The sequence below is a fragment of the Euprymna scolopes genome, chromosome 31 (genome assembly GCF_053919585.1).
Source record: "Euprymna scolopes isolate OS-2025 chromosome 31, ASM5391958v1, whole genome shotgun sequence".
Taxonomy (NCBI): domain Eukaryota; kingdom Metazoa; phylum Mollusca; class Cephalopoda; order Sepiida; family Sepiolidae; genus Euprymna; species Euprymna scolopes.
In genome coordinates, this window is record NC_136512.1 from 37,168,769 (window position 1) to 37,186,054 (window position 17,286).

At 32.5% G+C, this 17,286-nt stretch overlaps 1 protein-coding gene across 1 annotated transcript in view; it reads left to right on the forward strand.

The window, feature by feature from the left end:
• LOC145255698 (ankyrin repeat domain-containing protein 49-like) overlaps positions 1-16,997 on the forward strand; it is a 28,969-nt gene extending 11,972 nt beyond the window's left edge. Inside the window, exons 2-5 of the mRNA XM_080114274.1 lie at positions 2,139-2,286; positions 4,714-4,816; positions 6,475-6,635; positions 14,965-16,997. Coding sequence (XP_079970400.1) covers positions 2,218-2,286; positions 4,714-4,816; positions 6,475-6,635; positions 14,965-15,303 — 672 coding nt within the window. The 5' untranslated portion in view covers positions 2,139-2,217 and the 3' untranslated portion in view covers positions 15,304-16,997. The remainder of the gene's footprint in view (positions 1-2,138; positions 2,287-4,713; positions 4,817-6,474; positions 6,636-14,964) is intronic.
• Positions 16,998-17,286: the final 289 nt, after the last annotated feature.

Below are 17,286 nucleotides of genomic sequence, written 5' to 3' on the forward strand. Positions count from 1 at the left end.
TCTGGGCAAACTAATGAGGTTTATCATGGTGTTGAGAAACATTTCTCCTTTAAGCATGGATCGCTTTTGAATTTTGAGATGAGGATTGATGGTTAGCGTTATTTGGATTCATGGCAAAACAGATAAAATACTTGGTAAAATTTAGTTCTACATGACACTTTTCTGGAGGTTGAAGGTTCAATCTTCAGTGTATGCGATACTAAGAATGCAGTTGCAAATTATTTGAGACTTTTACCCGGTCATGGCTGATGGCACAAAAACATGCTACTTCCATGGATTAAATAAAGGGTTCACTTCGAAATTTCGTGTAGATTTTCAAATTCGACAGAAAAATGACCAAATTCAAAAAGAGAAGGTTGCAGTTACATCAACCAAAATGTTATGTAAATTGCACTCAAGATGAGAACAATAGTCTGAATGATACAAAAGCAACATTTCGTTCAACAAGAGATTCATCCAATAATGCTTCTGAGTTCAGGCATGGTTTCAGGAGCAGAGAGCGATTACCACAAGCTTGAAGCACTCCAGCATTGCATTGAATTGTTCTCACTCTATATGATTGTCATGTCTATGTTTATGTGGTTAAAATCTTATTTTGGGTCTTTTTTTTGTGTGTGTTTTTCCCCTTGTCTGATGAAGAAAATTCAAGATTAGTCAAGAATGCAACGGTTGAGTTGGCAATGAAGTTTTATCATCTGACCTGAATATGAAATCCATTAATTATTCAGCTATTTCCGACACCTTGTTCACGTAGATCTTCATATCTGGTGATTCTCGCTTATTTACCACCATCTTCGCCACCACTTTACCCTTTTTTATAGACGAATGGTTTTTTGTTTTTTATTTGTGTACAATTATCGGTAAAGGATGAATTAAAAAAGTAAATATAATATGATAATAAAATTGGGCATAGGTGATAAAAATAATTTTATGTTGTAGCAGCAGTATTACAGGTGCAGTGATGTGGAGATGATGGTGGCTCAGTGGTTAATGACACGACTGACAACCTGGGTGTGCCAAATTTGAATCCTTTCACTTAGGATGTTGACAATCTTCAAATAGTACCTCCCCTAAGTACACAATGGCTTTCTAGAAAGAGATCTAATTCTAATTAAGCCACCGGGGAAACGAATGCCAACAACAATCAACTCAAAGAATAATGGTCAACAGCAGCAGCAGCTCACGAGTTAAGATTTTGAATCTATGTTTAATTTCTAAGCTTGGCATTGATTGGTGTAAATATTTAACTTCGTTTCTGACTCAGCATTCCCATTCTGTCACAGTTAATCACCTGAAGAAGGCCAGAGGATGTGTTGGTTGAAATGTGGTGAAACAACAAAAACTATGAATATGAAAATAACAGTCCTGCAAAAGAACGAATGTATGAACAGTATTACTGCATGATTTTTTTTTTGTATACACAAGCATTATTGGCTACATATGTGCATACATATTTCATCTTTTGAAATCCAATATCAGGCCACTGGTTTCAAATGCCAAATAAAGAAAATTATATATATATATACATATATATATAGATATGTTTTCAGATGTTTATTTATTCTTTCTTCACTACCTCTTCTTCGTTGTCAGTAAGCTCTCTAAGCTTTACGAAATGAGAGGTCTTCAAACTGTCCAGTAGATTTTCAACACATTAGATAGTTGCTGATCTTGCAGTCATAGTGGATGCTTGTGGTGATGTGCCATTTGAATCATGTTGCATTGATGTGTGCAGCAAATTCACTGAGAATGTTCCCATCATCACTACTAAGCATCATGCATTTGTAGAAAATCCTGTCTGCCTTCTTGAAAATATCAGTAAAACTAATTATTAAATGTTTTAAGCCTTCCTTTTATTTTATTATTGTTTTATGAATGAAAGGAAATCTAGTTTTAAAAATCAGTTTCACCTTTTTTAAGTTCAAATATATTTTAGTTATTTTATGGACCTAATCTATAATTGCCCTTAATGACTCCAGATGGAAACAGGAAAATTTCGACATGATCTTTAGATTATGATAAATCTAACCATATTTGAACTTGAGTTAATGTTCTGTTAACATATTGATTTCTATATTGCACAAAGTTTAAGTTTTTTTTTTTTTTTTTTTTTTTTTTTTGTTTTTTGTTTTTTTCAGATGTTTATTTAATACCAAAATATCCACTTGCGAAAACCAACTAACTACAGCCATTTTCTTTTCAAGAGAAAATTTCATTATGTCTGATGAGGACAGTGAGTCACTGAATTCTTTCTCGAATTTTGACAATGAGGATCTTATGGAACAGGTGAGTTGTGAACCATTTCTTTAATTAAGGATATGAGTTCTCTGCTTTTTAACATAATTCCACTTTTTATTAATCTGGAAAAGGTGCCTTCAGTCAGTTTCCAGACTTTTTTTGTATGGACACTTTTATTGATAGTACACATATAAAACTCTAGTCCTTTTAAAGTAATCTCCTCCGGCTGCAATGCACTTGTTGTATCATTCCAACAACTTCTGGAAGGCCTCATAGAAGTCCTCTTGTATAAGCAAGTCAATGACCCTTGTCACAGTCTCTTTCATCTCAATTGTCTCATAGCGACAGCCTCTGATATTTTCCTTGAACTTAGGGAATAACCAAAAGTCACAAGGAGCAAGGTCTGGATTATAGAGAGGGTGAGAAACTGATGTCCATCTCTTAGTCAAATAATCTGTGACAAGGATGGAGTTCTGGACTAGTGCATTCGTGCAAACCTTCCATATTTTCGGTTCTTCACAACTGTGTGTAGTGTACTGAAGATGATGATGTACCTGTGGTTCCATGAGATGATGACCATAAAGAATTTAAGGAAAAGCCTCCCCGTCTCCAAAATGACAATTTAAAAAAAATCCCCCAAATTGTTAAAACAATATGGTTGCACATTATGCATTAGATTCTCTTAAATATCTGCTCGGGTTCAATCAGAAGCTGACGTAAACCACCAGAATATACCGAGTGTTGATCAAGTTAATCGCCAATCAAATCAAAACGTGATAACAAACGTGATCAGCTAATAAAAAGCAAATGAACAACTTTTGTTAAATTGGAAGAATAAAAATTAAGTTTTTACTTTTAATCCATCATAAGAATGGAGCACATGACAATGAATTTAACCAGCCTAGATAAAATATTACAGACACTCGAGCAAGTCCTAAAATATTGTCAAGCAAACGAATTGATACCATCTGAATTGAGGTGCAGGACATGTAACAGGAAGTTCAGCATAAAAAAACAAGCTTCTGTTAGCGATGGTTTTGCTTGGAAGTGTACTAATCCTAATTATACTATAGTGGTTTACATCAGATTCTAGTCAAGCCTGAGCAGATATTTATGAGAATCGTAATGTGCAAGAGGTAATATTGCCGTTAAAACACCTTAACTTTTCTTGAAAAAAAAAATTGTTCATAACAGTTGCTTTCCCTATGATTTGCTTGTATAAAAAAAATTTATTTGCATTTTTTTGTGGAAACAAAAACAAACTTTTTACATACTTTCCTTGAAAAAAAATTATATATAATTAGACTAAAGATAACTATTTTCTTGTTTTGGTTTCAGTGTTTTTTATCCTGTTTGATTACAACATTGTGTTTTGAATTTAGCGTCTGCCAGTTTTTGTTTTGGCTTTTTTCAAGCTGCTTCCATAACTGGCCATTCTGAAAGATGCTAGTGTAAACTTAACAGAAATTGGGTTGTATTCTGGACTAGCGAGGGGTACCCGGCGTTGCCCGGGTGTTTGGAAGTGTGTGTGGAAACTCCGGGAAGGGGGGGGGGGGGGGTAAAAAAAAAAAAAGTAAGTATGAGGATCGAACCCGAACCCTTGAGGCAAAGTTGTAAATTAAAGTGTGAAAAAAAAAAAAAACGTGAGATGTTAACCATTGCCCCACCACGAGATGCTAACGGAAACACGTTTGAATTTATTTAATTACTTGGATTTGGCAGGTGCCCGTTTTAATTAGTTAATGAGGTCAAGTTTGACTGCGGGATAGTATTCATTTACTGCGGAACGCTTTTTTTTATTTTTATTTTCACAAGATGTTATAGGAAAAGGACTAACCCACATGCGGCGAGCGGCAAATGTTGAATATTTATCTTCCCGAAAACGAGCAAATTAAATAGACAGGCGAACTTCGTTGTTAACTCTGAGATATTACGATTTATATGTGATATAAAAGTTTTAAAAAGTTGTGAAGCGACTGACCACTTCTCTGAAAAAAGCCTTTTGTAGACATACAGAAAAAGCGAACACACATACAAACATACATACATTTTCGCTTTTTTTTATTTATAGATAATATATTAGCGTTTTTTTTTCTGACCCAAAAATGTAACTTGTAGAAAAAAAACCCAAAAAAGAACACTGGCTAAAAGTCTGTGAAATCCAAAGGAATCATGGGAAGACAATGAAGTCAGTGTAGTTCACCAAATTATGTTTTATATTTTAATTGTTTTATCAATTCTTGATTGAATTTATTTTCTAGTGTCAAATAAGTTATAGAGGATAGAACAAGATGGTGTGTGAAAGTCAGGAAGAATAGATGATGAGGATATCTTCTCTCTTGTGTCAAGTTGGATAAAAAGGGGAAGGGACAACAGCTACGTGGAAGTTGAAATATACCCCCCCCCCGTCTTATACCCAACTTGTCTTTACACATTCTTTTGTACCTATACAATCTTTACTTGTATTCTTCACAGATCCTCAAAGAAAAAACAGGTGAGCCCAACAAATTCCTCAGCTATTGGGAAGATGATGAGCGAGACATGGAAAGTATCAGCGTTACCAGTAGTGAAATGGAAGGTATGAATTTATATTCAATATCCATGAATGATCATTAACTTCTATAAGAATAAGAAGACAGCAAATATTTTCTAATAGTTTTAGTTAATAATTATCTAATTTCAAGTCATCCTTAACCTTTGCGAACTTTGTTTCAACGCTGACAGAAGTTGAGGACAATTAACATTTTTCTTTTTTCTGCTTAATAAAAAATTAGATGTATATATATGTTTATAGTGTTCCATTTTATCAACTAAAACACTGCTGTAAAATATTTTATTTCATTTTGAATGTTGCATCTAGTCACACTGAGTATTGAAAGGATGAAATAGATATCAATTAATTTTTTATTTGTTGTAATATTTTTTTTTTTTTAAATCAGTAAATGAATCTACTTTATTTCATTTATTTTTCTAGGAAGCTTTTTTTTTTTTTTTACAAAGGCATCACCACTTATCAAGGCCAAGAGCCCACTCAAGGATAAGGGTTAAGGAGTGTACAGTAGACAATTGGACAATAAAGTAATCGTTAGTAGTTGGTTTTCATACATAAATTAAATTTCAGTGTATAAGGATTATTTGATACTGAAGACATTCATAATCAAACCCTATTTCCAAAAGAGGTTAGATATAACATAAGAAATATTTGGAATCACATCTCCCCTTTCTGTTATTTCAGATCATTTGAAACCATAGCAGCAAGTTTTAGTCTCCCCTCCATCAAGGTTAGAGGTTTTGGGAAAATATATATATGGATGGATGGTTTGTTTGACTTGAAGCTGCAAGTCAAGGTTTCATCTTTGTGAACATTTCACAGCCATTAGAAAATTGATTGAGGATGTAGAAACCTATTAGGCATAACATTTTCTAGTATTATATCTTGATGCTAAAAGTATAACACTACGGTCCGATCAATGGCATGACCAACTCACGTGTTACGTAAATGTCTTGGAAACGGTATCAGACTGAGACACGATAGCCCGGTCAATACGATTAAGGATATGAGGATCAGTCGCTTAGACATCTTTAGGCAGAGTTGAAAAGTAAAGGCATACCTTAGGATACTGTGTGTGGCTGGCTCCTTCCTTCACTCAGGATGACGTCTCTGGCTGGAATATTCTTCAGGTTGCTGGCACCGTCTCGACATTAAAGGCAGACAGAACAGTGCACAACATATGTTGCAATATATATGTGAAGAATCTTATCTATTTATTTTTTACAAAAATATTACAATATAATATGGCAAATCATCACAATTTTTTAAAACTATCTAGCTACTCCTTAATTAAAATGATGAGGACCCCCCACCCCCCACCCCACCCCAGTGTTTTACAGAGAGTCAAAATGATATTCCCTACCCATGTCTGGAAAGAGAGAGAGGAAAGGAAGGGAATCACAAAATTGCATTCTAGTTGTTTATTTCGGTGTATCCCTCTGCTTACGGCAAAATCGCTTGCTGGCTAGGGGGTGGGGGACCACGACAGCCAGTGGTACTAGAAATAGTGCCACAAGAGTACATAAAAGTGCTGCAAAACTGTTTCAGCAAATTTTACTCAACCTCAGACAAATTTGGTATAATAATATCTAATGACATGATATATAAAAGACGTATGAAAAAGAATTTCTTGTTTTGACAGTTTAATTTTTAAATTAAATTTTATTCTTTTGTCCTTTTTGCAGATAATCCAAAAAAACAGATGCTGTATGCTGCTGAAAAGGGTCGGTGTGATACAGTGTCAGCTTTGCTGGAAGACCAAGACTATTTGGTAAATATTAAAGATGCTGATGGTTACACACCTCTTCATAGGGCTTCATACGGAGGACATCTTGAAATGGTTCAGGTAAATAATTTCTTTAAAGACTTTTGATGTCCCATCACTATTTACAAAAATTAATATTTGTTTTATCTTCTTGCATTGTTATCATATTTGTTTTAATGTCTCTTTTACAAACTGGCTTGTATTTAATGGCATTTCGGAATTAACTCTCAAATTAACCTATCTCTGACTATGTCTTTAATTATTCCTCTTTCTTTCAAATCTATTCTAATCACTTTCTCATGTTTCCCTAGGCTTCTTTCCCAGAACTGCTCATCTGTGGAACACTGTTCCACTGGCCTGCTTTCTGGTTAAATACATCGTAGCCTTCAAATCCAATGTAAACAAGTTCTTGTTAAGCCATCCCCATAAATAATCAAATTCTACCCAATTTACACCATTAATAATTACTACACCACTACCTTACATTCATTAACCCTTATCCTCAAGTGGCTTTCGGGCCTTGATAAGTGGTGACTCCCAAGTAAAAAAAAAACAAAAAAAATTTATCTGCCAACTAACCATGCTAATCCAACTGATGTACTAACCCAAACACACTCGTCTATTCTTTCAAGGTAACCAAACCAACAAAGTCTCCTGTGCTGCATCCTATACTATCCAGATTTAATCTTCCTCTGAGATCATCAAATTTAAGGCCCATCTTTAAGACCCAAACAGCACATACCTGATAGACATTTCCAAATATCAGCAGTAGTAATGCTTTGCTGGCAGGAGTTCCCTAAATTTATTCCATCCACTCCTATTTGTTCAATCACATGGGCACCTATTCCTCCCTGTGCTCCAATTGTATCGTTAAGGTAACAAAATTTCTGTACAACCTCAATAGCCTCATCATTTAAATATACTTCCTGCACATCTCTGTTCTCATCAGTATCCATTTCTTGTACACAAACTCGCTATCATATCTACCAGTACTTCCACTGCTCTTCAGTGAAGTTTTCAATTTTTGTCTGATCGCATCAGATCGAAGCCCATTTTTTAAAATTCACTTAAATGTACATCTTATCATTCTCATATCATTTCTCTCAATGCAACGCATGTCTTTGATTCTTATTGGCCAGGCTTCATGTCTATACATCATCATACTGCTTACACATGCCTGGTAGACTCTTTCCTTAGTTGACAGTAGCAACGTTCTGCTGATTAGTAATGGCAGAAGGTCCCTGAATTTACTTCATCTGTTCCTAAATCTTGCAGTCACACTAGCGCCTGTTTTTCTCTGTGCTTCACTGATATCACCAAAGTAACAAGATTTCTGGACAACCTTAATAACGTTACCATTTCAATCTCTATTGTCTTACAATTCTTGCACCCAAACTGGTCTCAACAAAAGTCTTACCCTATCAGTACTTGCATTTCATTTTAGGGAAGTGTTCACTCTTCCTCTGTGTTCAACAGATATAAGCTCATCTTTACAACTTGCATTACATGTCTGTCATATCATTCTACATATCGTCAACTCTTACTGCTTCCATTTTCATACATCATCACACTGCATATACATGCCTGGTACAATTTTCCCTTGGCCAATAATAGTAATATTCTTCTAGTTGTAATACACATGAAAAAATTGAAATTGCTTAAAATATTAATGGCATACATAGAAAGAGCTTGATGATCTAAGAATCTTTTTAAATTTAAAAAATCTGACTAAAAATATTTTCATACCTTGTATGGTTGGATATTTTTCCCTCTTTAAAAGCATATACATTTTGTCACGTTTTTTACACCACTTTTTAAGTGAAAATGTTATGTCTGTTTAAACGCAGAATTAAGCAATGAAATTTGCCATATAAGTATTTTTGTGCAAGGATGTCATTTAAAATCCATAGAAATTAATAGTTTCTAAGTAATCTGCAACAAATGCACATAAATATGCTGCAATACCTTAAAAATACCATGTATTCATTTAAAAAAAAAAGAAGTTCAAAAACTCAGTGGAATTGTAATGCATTTTATGTACAAGAAACTGAAATAAAATTCTAGGACTGTTTAAAAATGTATATTTTGCAAGATTTCTGTAGTATTGTAGATTCACACCTTCCACTTAATTGGTTCTCCATACCCCACCTCCCCTAAAAATGCAGCTTTTTTTAAATCTGACTATTTTCGTAGAACTACCTTGGAATCTGATTATCCAAAGTGTTTTATGGTTGATGGGTGTTGCTACTACTAGTTAATGGTTTAAAAGAAAAACATTCCTGCAAAATGTTTTGACTTAAACTCATCCCCTCTAAACTTGATAACATAAGATTAAATCTCACAAACTAACCTATAGATTTGTGCGCAAAAATGATTGAGTAGTTAAGTTCCTTTCAATTTTAACTTGTAACTAGTTTATTTTGGAGTTTATTTTTATAAAATTTGTATGTGAATGAAATTTAATTTTTTCTCTTGATAAATGTACGATCTTTTTTTATTTTGTGTGTGTTATAAAATTTTTTGTTTGTTTTGCGATTACTTTAGATTAGGTTACTATTTTCAGTGATAGACAATTTATTTTTCAATGTTGCTGTTGGCAACTTAATGTATACAATATTGTGTGTTTCTATGTATAAAATCAATTTTAAAGAAAAGAAGTTACACATCAATATATGGTTTTAAAGTGTCTTTCATTAACAAATTAAAGTTGAAAAGTTTAATAAATAAAATATTTGCTATGACTTCATATTTTATATGAAAAATCTGAGGGTTTTTTTCTATTATTGACTAGCAAGTCGCCGGGGTTGCCCAGTCATAAGATACATTTAAATATGATATTTTAATTCATGAAAATTACATATTTATTATTATAGAGGCAATTATCTATCAATGATTGTATTGAACCTAATATATAGTAGTGAGATAAAAATTTTAAAAAGTATATGACTTGAATGCTATTAGCTGGAATCAAAACCAAAATATACAACTCTCCAGCCTTATTCCTTAGCCTCGGAGCCATGCTCATGCACATAAATAATAAAAAAATAACGTTGTTTAACCTATGAATGTAGATTTGTGCATGTAAACAGATTTAGTCGACTACTCTCACCAAGGTCAACTTTTTTGTTTTAAATTTTGACCCCTTAGGAATAATTTTTGCCAAATCGAAAGTGGGCTACAGGTCCAAATACCCTATATATCAAATTTTAACTCTGTAGACAAAATATTCAGATAGGAGTTTAGTAGAGATTTTTCTTCACATACAAACTGACAGTCACTTTTATATATATATATATATATATATATATATATATATATATATATATATATATATATATATATTCCCCCCAAAACTGTGACCTTGGTGTAGAGGAGACTAAAACTTGCAGCTGTGGTTTCAAATAATCTAAAATAACAGCAAGGGGAGACTTGATTCCAAACATTTCTCCTATGTTATATCTCCTCCCTTTTGCAAATAGGGTACGATTATGAATATCTCCAGTATCAAATAATCCTTATACACTGTAGATTTACTTTATGTATGAAAACCAAAGGGGGGAGATATAACAAATGAGAAATATTTGGAATCAAGTCTCCCCTTGCTGCTATTTCAGATCATTTGAAACCATAGAAAGTTTTAGTCACCCCTTCATCAAGGCCAAAGGTTTAGGGAAATATCAGATATTTTATAATTCATATGCAAAACTAGGAAAACAAATGATAATAATTGAAACATTCTATGACTGTAAAAAATTGCCAAAAATAGACTGGATAAAGGATGATCCCCTTAATGTGCGACCTTTACGGCAAATGTCACATTGCCCACTACACAATTCAGGCCATTACCTTTCCAACAAGCCTTCATTTGTTAAATTCTGATCAATAGTCGCTGTGATTTGGAACTTATAAAATTGCCAAAAAGGTGGTATATCTATATTCCTATAAATTTGAGTTTTTTGTGTATTGATATTCATATTATAAACCCTTTTTTCTATTTATTTAAAAAGAAAATACAACTTTATTATATATGGTTCATCTATGCATTCATCTGCAAAAGATCTGGCTGATTCGCATATTCTTTTAAACATTAATTTTAATTGGTTCTATCTTAGTTTTTTTGTTTTTTTATAGAATGATCATCTTTATTAACTACTAGCTGTACCCGGCTATGCATTGCTGTGGCTCAGTTTGTTAAAATAGAACACATTCCTCAAGAAAAATTGCATTTTGTATTGTTTATTTACTTTTAATATTTTCTGCAATTGTTTTTTTCCTCAAAAAAAGATTCCTTTTTTTACCATAAATTGTTAGGGGAAAGTTTGTTTTTTTTCAGGAAAACTTGCACTTTTTTTTTTTTTTTTAAAGAAAATTGGCAGTAATCGTTTCTTTTTGCAAACAGAATTTTTGTTATAAAAAGAAAAGATGAATGCTTTACATGAACACTGTAAATAGTTAGGTGAAAGTAGAGAAAAGTTTGTTTTTTTTCAAGAGAATGTACAAATTAATTTTTTGTCAGCAGATGTAAATAAAATAAACAGAAAAAATACTCCATTAATTAATTATGCAAAAAAAAAAATAAGATGTTGATTTAGTGTTTCAACATTTAAACAACGCTCGGTTGAATCCAGTGGAATGAACTGGAATCGGGGGGTGGGGTCAAATTCTGCATGAGTACCATTCTTTTTAATTTCGTCTTGTGTTCAGTTTTTGAAGTGGGCTATCACCGATTGCAAACTAACAAATGTAACCAAAATGCAAAAATTCCACAATAAAATAATTTTAATAAGTGCTCAGCTTCTAATAAAAACCTAAATCCCCCTTATTTGTTCGGTTGTTGTAAAAATGGAAGGGAAACTTAAATTTCGCTCTGTTTTATTTTATTTATTTTTTTTTTAATTGTGCCCCCCCCACCCCAACGAATATAATTAAAAAAGTAACGGTGCTTCTACACTTTATTGCCGAAATTGGAGATGCCATTTTATTTCACACACCTGTGCAAATCCTGGTTAGACTATGGCCGAAGCATGAAATCCAAAATTTAAACTGTAGAACGATTGCCGGTAAAACAAAAAAAATAAAGAAAGAAAGAAAGCAACCCACTTCCCCGTTAAAAATGGAAAAAACAATCATTTAAATTAATTTGTTGTTGACCTTTCAGAGTTGCTTTAATTCAAAATAACGTTTCCAAATATTTATTAGTTCGAAGAAAAAAAAAAGAAAACTAAACTCCTGTCACACTAAGTAATTTAGGTGACTGAAATAGGAAGTGAAAGATGAAGGACAAAACTGAATTTCCCCAAAGGAAAAAAGTGTTTGTACACGTGAAAAAAAAAAAAAAGAAAGTTATGGTCGAAGTCTGAAATAAATAACAAAAAATAATAAGTGGAGAACGATTGCAGTTAAAACAAAAAATAAATAAATAAAAAAACAATCCACTTCCCTGTTATAAAAAGAAAGAAACAATCATCTGATTTTATTTGTTGTTGACCTTTCAAAGTTGCTTTAATTCCAAAAAAACGTTTCCAAAGATTAATTTGTAGGGGAAAAAAAAACAAAAAAAAACAAACTATTTTATAAAAATCCGATGTTGCTTTCATTACGAAATTGTTTTATTAAAATTCAAATTTTTTTATGCAAATTTTTCACTAAATGTTTGTCCGATTATATTCTGATAAATTATTATACAATAAATGTAAAAACATTATCTTTCATCTAGCAATTAATGATATAGATATAAAATTTTCAATGATTTTTTTAAAAAAAGTTCAACAGAATGTACATTACATAAAATAAATCCGAGGTAATTTTTTGATTCAATTTAAATTAAATTTTTATACCTTACTTTGTAAAATTTATAAAAGTGCCTTTTGAAGATAAGTAAATTTCAAATTGAATCTTGAACCTTTATTTTTAAAGCCTATAGTAAAAACATTTTGTTTAACAATTTTCATGCCTTGGATGAAATGCTTTTCTAACTTGTATAATAATAAATACAAAATATATTTAAATGTATTTTGTGATCTGGCAATGCCAGGCGGCCTGCTAATAAATATATATATATATTAGTATTATATAGTGCTGCCAAAAAGAAAGTCCGCACTTGTCATTTTTTTTAAAAAACTGCAAATTGACGCTAAACTGATTGTAACCATTTAAACAACCTATACCTCATTTTATTCGCTTTTTATTCCTTTATAATTTTATTTATTTTATAAAAGTAAATGGTAGTTTGCTTGAACCAGTGTTGGTAAAGAAATATGTGAACATTAATAAAAGCTGAGAGCAATGCAGAAAAACAAAAGGAAAGAAAGGAAAAATAAACAAACAAATAGACGGGTATGTTCGGGTAGCAGAAACTAGAAGAGAAGTGTCTAATTAATTTATTCAATTCTTCACTCCTTCTTTCACTATATAAACATCAACAAACCAAGTTGCTGATAAGTCGAGGATATATAAAGTCCGTTAGCAATATAGAATTTTTATTAATTTCTGGAGAGAACGGGAAAAGTGAAATGAAACCAATCATTTAATAAAAATAAATCAGTAATTAATTAGTGCTCATTTTTTAAAGGAATATACAATTTAGTTAACCTTCACATAGTCACTCACACATTCATGACTGAGTATATTAAGAAGTTTGTTTTTAAAAATTTTTAAATAGAAAATGTAGGCTTTTAATGATAAGTGCAGACTTTCTTTTTGAATGTCAGAGTGAGAAACTCAAATTTATAGGTTAAGATAGGTTAATTTATAGATTAAGATCCCTAGTTACTTGCCTCCCCACAAGAACATAGTTAAACACAAAAAATGTTATAACAAAAGCTTTATGAATCATACTAAGAAGATTCAGTGTGTTAGCTGTTTAACTGTTAATATGGAATTCATTTTAAGTTGCAATATGAGCTCATTCAAGTATTGACTCTTTTTCGATTTGACATTTGATTGACACTATTCTGCTGATGATGAAGATAATGTTGCAAAAAGCGTATTAATAATGTAATTTGTGTTACCATATTTGACAATTTGTTGTGAAATGGCGACATTTAAAAGTTCTTTTTTGTGTATTCTTGTCTGAGAGTAATCAATTTGTTGACTGATTAATTATTGATGATGAGGCATTTTGTTATCATTGTTAAGTGCGTCCATTTTCTAATGGAATCATCCCTAATCAAATCGGATGAAGATGTGCCCTTTAGATGAGATTCACGCTTCCAGGTTCTAAGCAGGAATTCATTTCATTTCAATCTAATCAGAAAGATTTTTTTTTAAATGATTTTATTAATTTTATATAAGAATTTGTATTTCACTTTCTCTTTCTTTCTGTCTCTCTCGGTTTCCTTCTTTCTTTCTGTCTCTCTCGGTTTCCTTCTTTCTTTCTGTCTCTCTCGGTTTCCTTCTTTCTTTCTGTCTCTCTCGGTTTCCTTCTTTCTTTCTGTCTCTCTCGGTTTCCTTCTTTCTTTCTGTCTCTCTCGGTTTCCTTCTTTCTTTCTGTCTCTCTCGGTTTCCTTCTTTCTTTCTGTCTCTCTCGGTTTCCTTCTTTCTTTCTGTCTCTCTCGGTTTCCTTCTTTCTTTCTGTCTCTTACGTTTTACCGCTTTGTCTCTTACGTTTTACCTCTTTGTCTCTTACGTTTTACCTCTTTGTCTCTTCCGTTTTACCTCTTTGTCTCTTCCGTTTTACCTCTTTGTCTCTTCCGTTTTACCTCTTTGTCTCTTCCGTTTTACCTCTTTGTCTCTTCCGTTTTACCTCTTTGTCTCTTCCGTTTTACCTCTTTGTCTCTTCCGTTTTACCTCTTTGTCTCTTCCGTTTTACCTCTTTGTCTCTTCCGTTTTACCTCTTTGTCTCTTACGTTTTCTCTCTTCTTGTCTCTTACGTTTTCCCTCTTCTTGTCTCTTACGTTTTCCCTCTTTTTGTCTCTTAGATTTATGTGGCAATGGCTATAAATTCACATAAAAATGATTTTCTTTATAAAAGCAAAACTACTTGACCAATTTTTCTGATATGATGTTTTCCTTTCATCATGGGTATGTACGTAATACAGATTTTTTGTTTCTTAATAAAGGGGGAATTCTAGACAAGAACCTAACATTTTGTAACTAAAGCTCCTCTTTTTTTAAATAAAGGAAAATCTGAAGGCAAATTTACAAATATACATATGCTGTTTGGTCATATTTCAACTGAACGTAAAAAAAAAGCGTTAAGACAATATGTTCTTTTGGTTTTTGCTCATTCTGGGGTGCCTCAACTACCTTTGATTCTAAAGATTTTAAATATGATGAAAATAAAGTTTGGAAATTTGGATACTGAAAGAATGTCATAATTACTCTGGCTTTCTGTTGATAGTTTTTTTTACGAATCAAAATCAATGTCTTTCCGATCATTTGAATAATTTGATTTTCTTTTTGTTTTTAGTTACTTTTATCAAAGGGAGCTCAGATTGATGCGACCACCATAGATGGATGGCAGGCTTTACACAGTGCTTGCCGCTGGAACAATGCAGAGGTGGCCTTTCTTCTAATTCAGAATGGAGCAGACATCAATGCCCAGACCAACGGGGGTCAGACGCCCCTCCACTTGGCATCAGCTGAATCCAGCCATCGTGACACTGTAGAGATGCTGCTCATGAACCGTTACATTCGACCGCATCTCAAAAACTCTGTGCAGGAAACAGCTGCTGATATTTGTAGACGGTCAAGTAAACTTTATCACATATTTGAGATGACTGATGACTGTGTTAACCTGCTGACTTAACCTCGCGAAGATGTTGATATTTTTAAGTCCACATGTATAGACGTACAGATTTAGTCAAAGATGATGAATAATGATTGAGGCAAATGTTATCATATGTGTGTGTGTGCTTCATATTTTTGAACATGCAAGGCTTTTATTGGATACATGCTTATTCAAAATATAATTCATTTTTATAATGATGTGTGCAATGATCCTTGTCCATTATCTTTAAGCATATGTGCATAAAGGAAGACTTGCTACTCAAATATACACTATATATATATAGTACAAAACTTTGTTGAAATTCAAAGACTTAGATTTTTTCTTTTTTGTAACTTGTTTATTTCATCTTAGATCTCTTCATTACAGCCGTTTCGTTAATGGAATGGCAATTTTATTAAATTATTATTTTGTACTATATATGCTCTACACCTATAAAGTAGATACATTGAGCTTTATTCGAAATTAACAGTGATTCAGTTTTTATCATAACAGTCTCCACCAGTTAAATGAAAACGGTGTACATTGAAATTAACAATATTTCAAAAATAAACATTTATAACATGTGTGTGTATGTGCAGTGATGCTTGTATGAAAATATACCTATAACAAGTAAGCTTCATTACCACAAGCTAAATGCATGGATCTATTGTTAATAATTACTTTTATATCTACGTAGTGTTTACTCTCACAAAACAATTGGATTTGTTAGTGTTATTACTCCCTCTCAGGCTACTATTTTCATTGGCCAATGGCTGAGCTCCTCTCTAAAAGCGAAAATTTAAAATTCTAATACATAAGAAAATAATCCTTTTATTTATGTTTTCTCCTACATAAATAACCGTATAAATGTGAATTATGCTCTCCACCCCTCTGACACGGAAGATATCATATGACCAGAATTCAAGAGTGTATGTTTCAAAGAGTGGTTGACTCTAAGAAACTACTCTCAATGTTCCATGATAGTATATCCTTGTTGACAGTTGTATGTACAACTAAGAAATGTATTTCTCTGATCCTTTCCACAAAATTAAATTGTTCAATTACAAAGAAAATTGTAGATCGGTTGAATATCATGTTGACATAGCTGTTCTCGTTGGATCACCGAAGTTAAGTAACATAGAGCTTGGTCAATACCAGATGGGTGATCATTTGTGAAAATCAGGCCTTTGTATGTAGGAGGATGCTGACATCTCCCTACAAGAATTGCAAAATATCATCTCCCCGACTGAGATATACATGCAACTGGAGTGTGCTTGTGTATTTCATATTTCCTAAACACTTCCTCCTTCAGAGGACAGCTTAGGGTTAATGCTGCTGGTTAGCTGGGTGGACAGGTTAGATCGAATGTTCTTATACAGAGTATCCAAAAAGTCACTGAAGGGTTTTGAACTTAAATAGATTCTTGATTTTTGAGTGATGTTTTTCGACACCCTTAGCTTGAAATGGTGTGAAAAGGGAACCCCTGATAAAAAAAGATGGTGAAAAGGAACCCCTGATGGGTTTCCTGTGTGCATTGCAAAATGTGAGCTTTTTATTTAAAAAAATTGATTTATGTCCTTGGGACAGAGGGGTAACATTTTTCTGCTTCATTCTGGAATTGTATGCATCTTTGACACGGTATGCGTAGCTATCAGCATCTCTGTATATATACCAAATTTAGTTGTTTGTGGTAAAATAGTAAAACTTGTAAATAGTATATATTCAATCCAAAAGTTCTCACTACTATTAATAATAGATCAGCTATAATATTATTGATACTATAAAATTTTCAATCCAATAATCTCTTCTGGAAAATCCATAAGGTAGAAACTTCACTGTCAGCCAAAGCTAAGTGGATTTTATTGCTTTTCCCCTCTCTCTCTCTCTCGATATATATATATATATATATATATATATATACTTATGGCAAGTAATCTACACAGAGACGTTGATTTAATTCGAAAATAGAACACAAATGTTTTTGTGTAGTTTATTTATCGTAAGTATATTTTTTAGCTAATA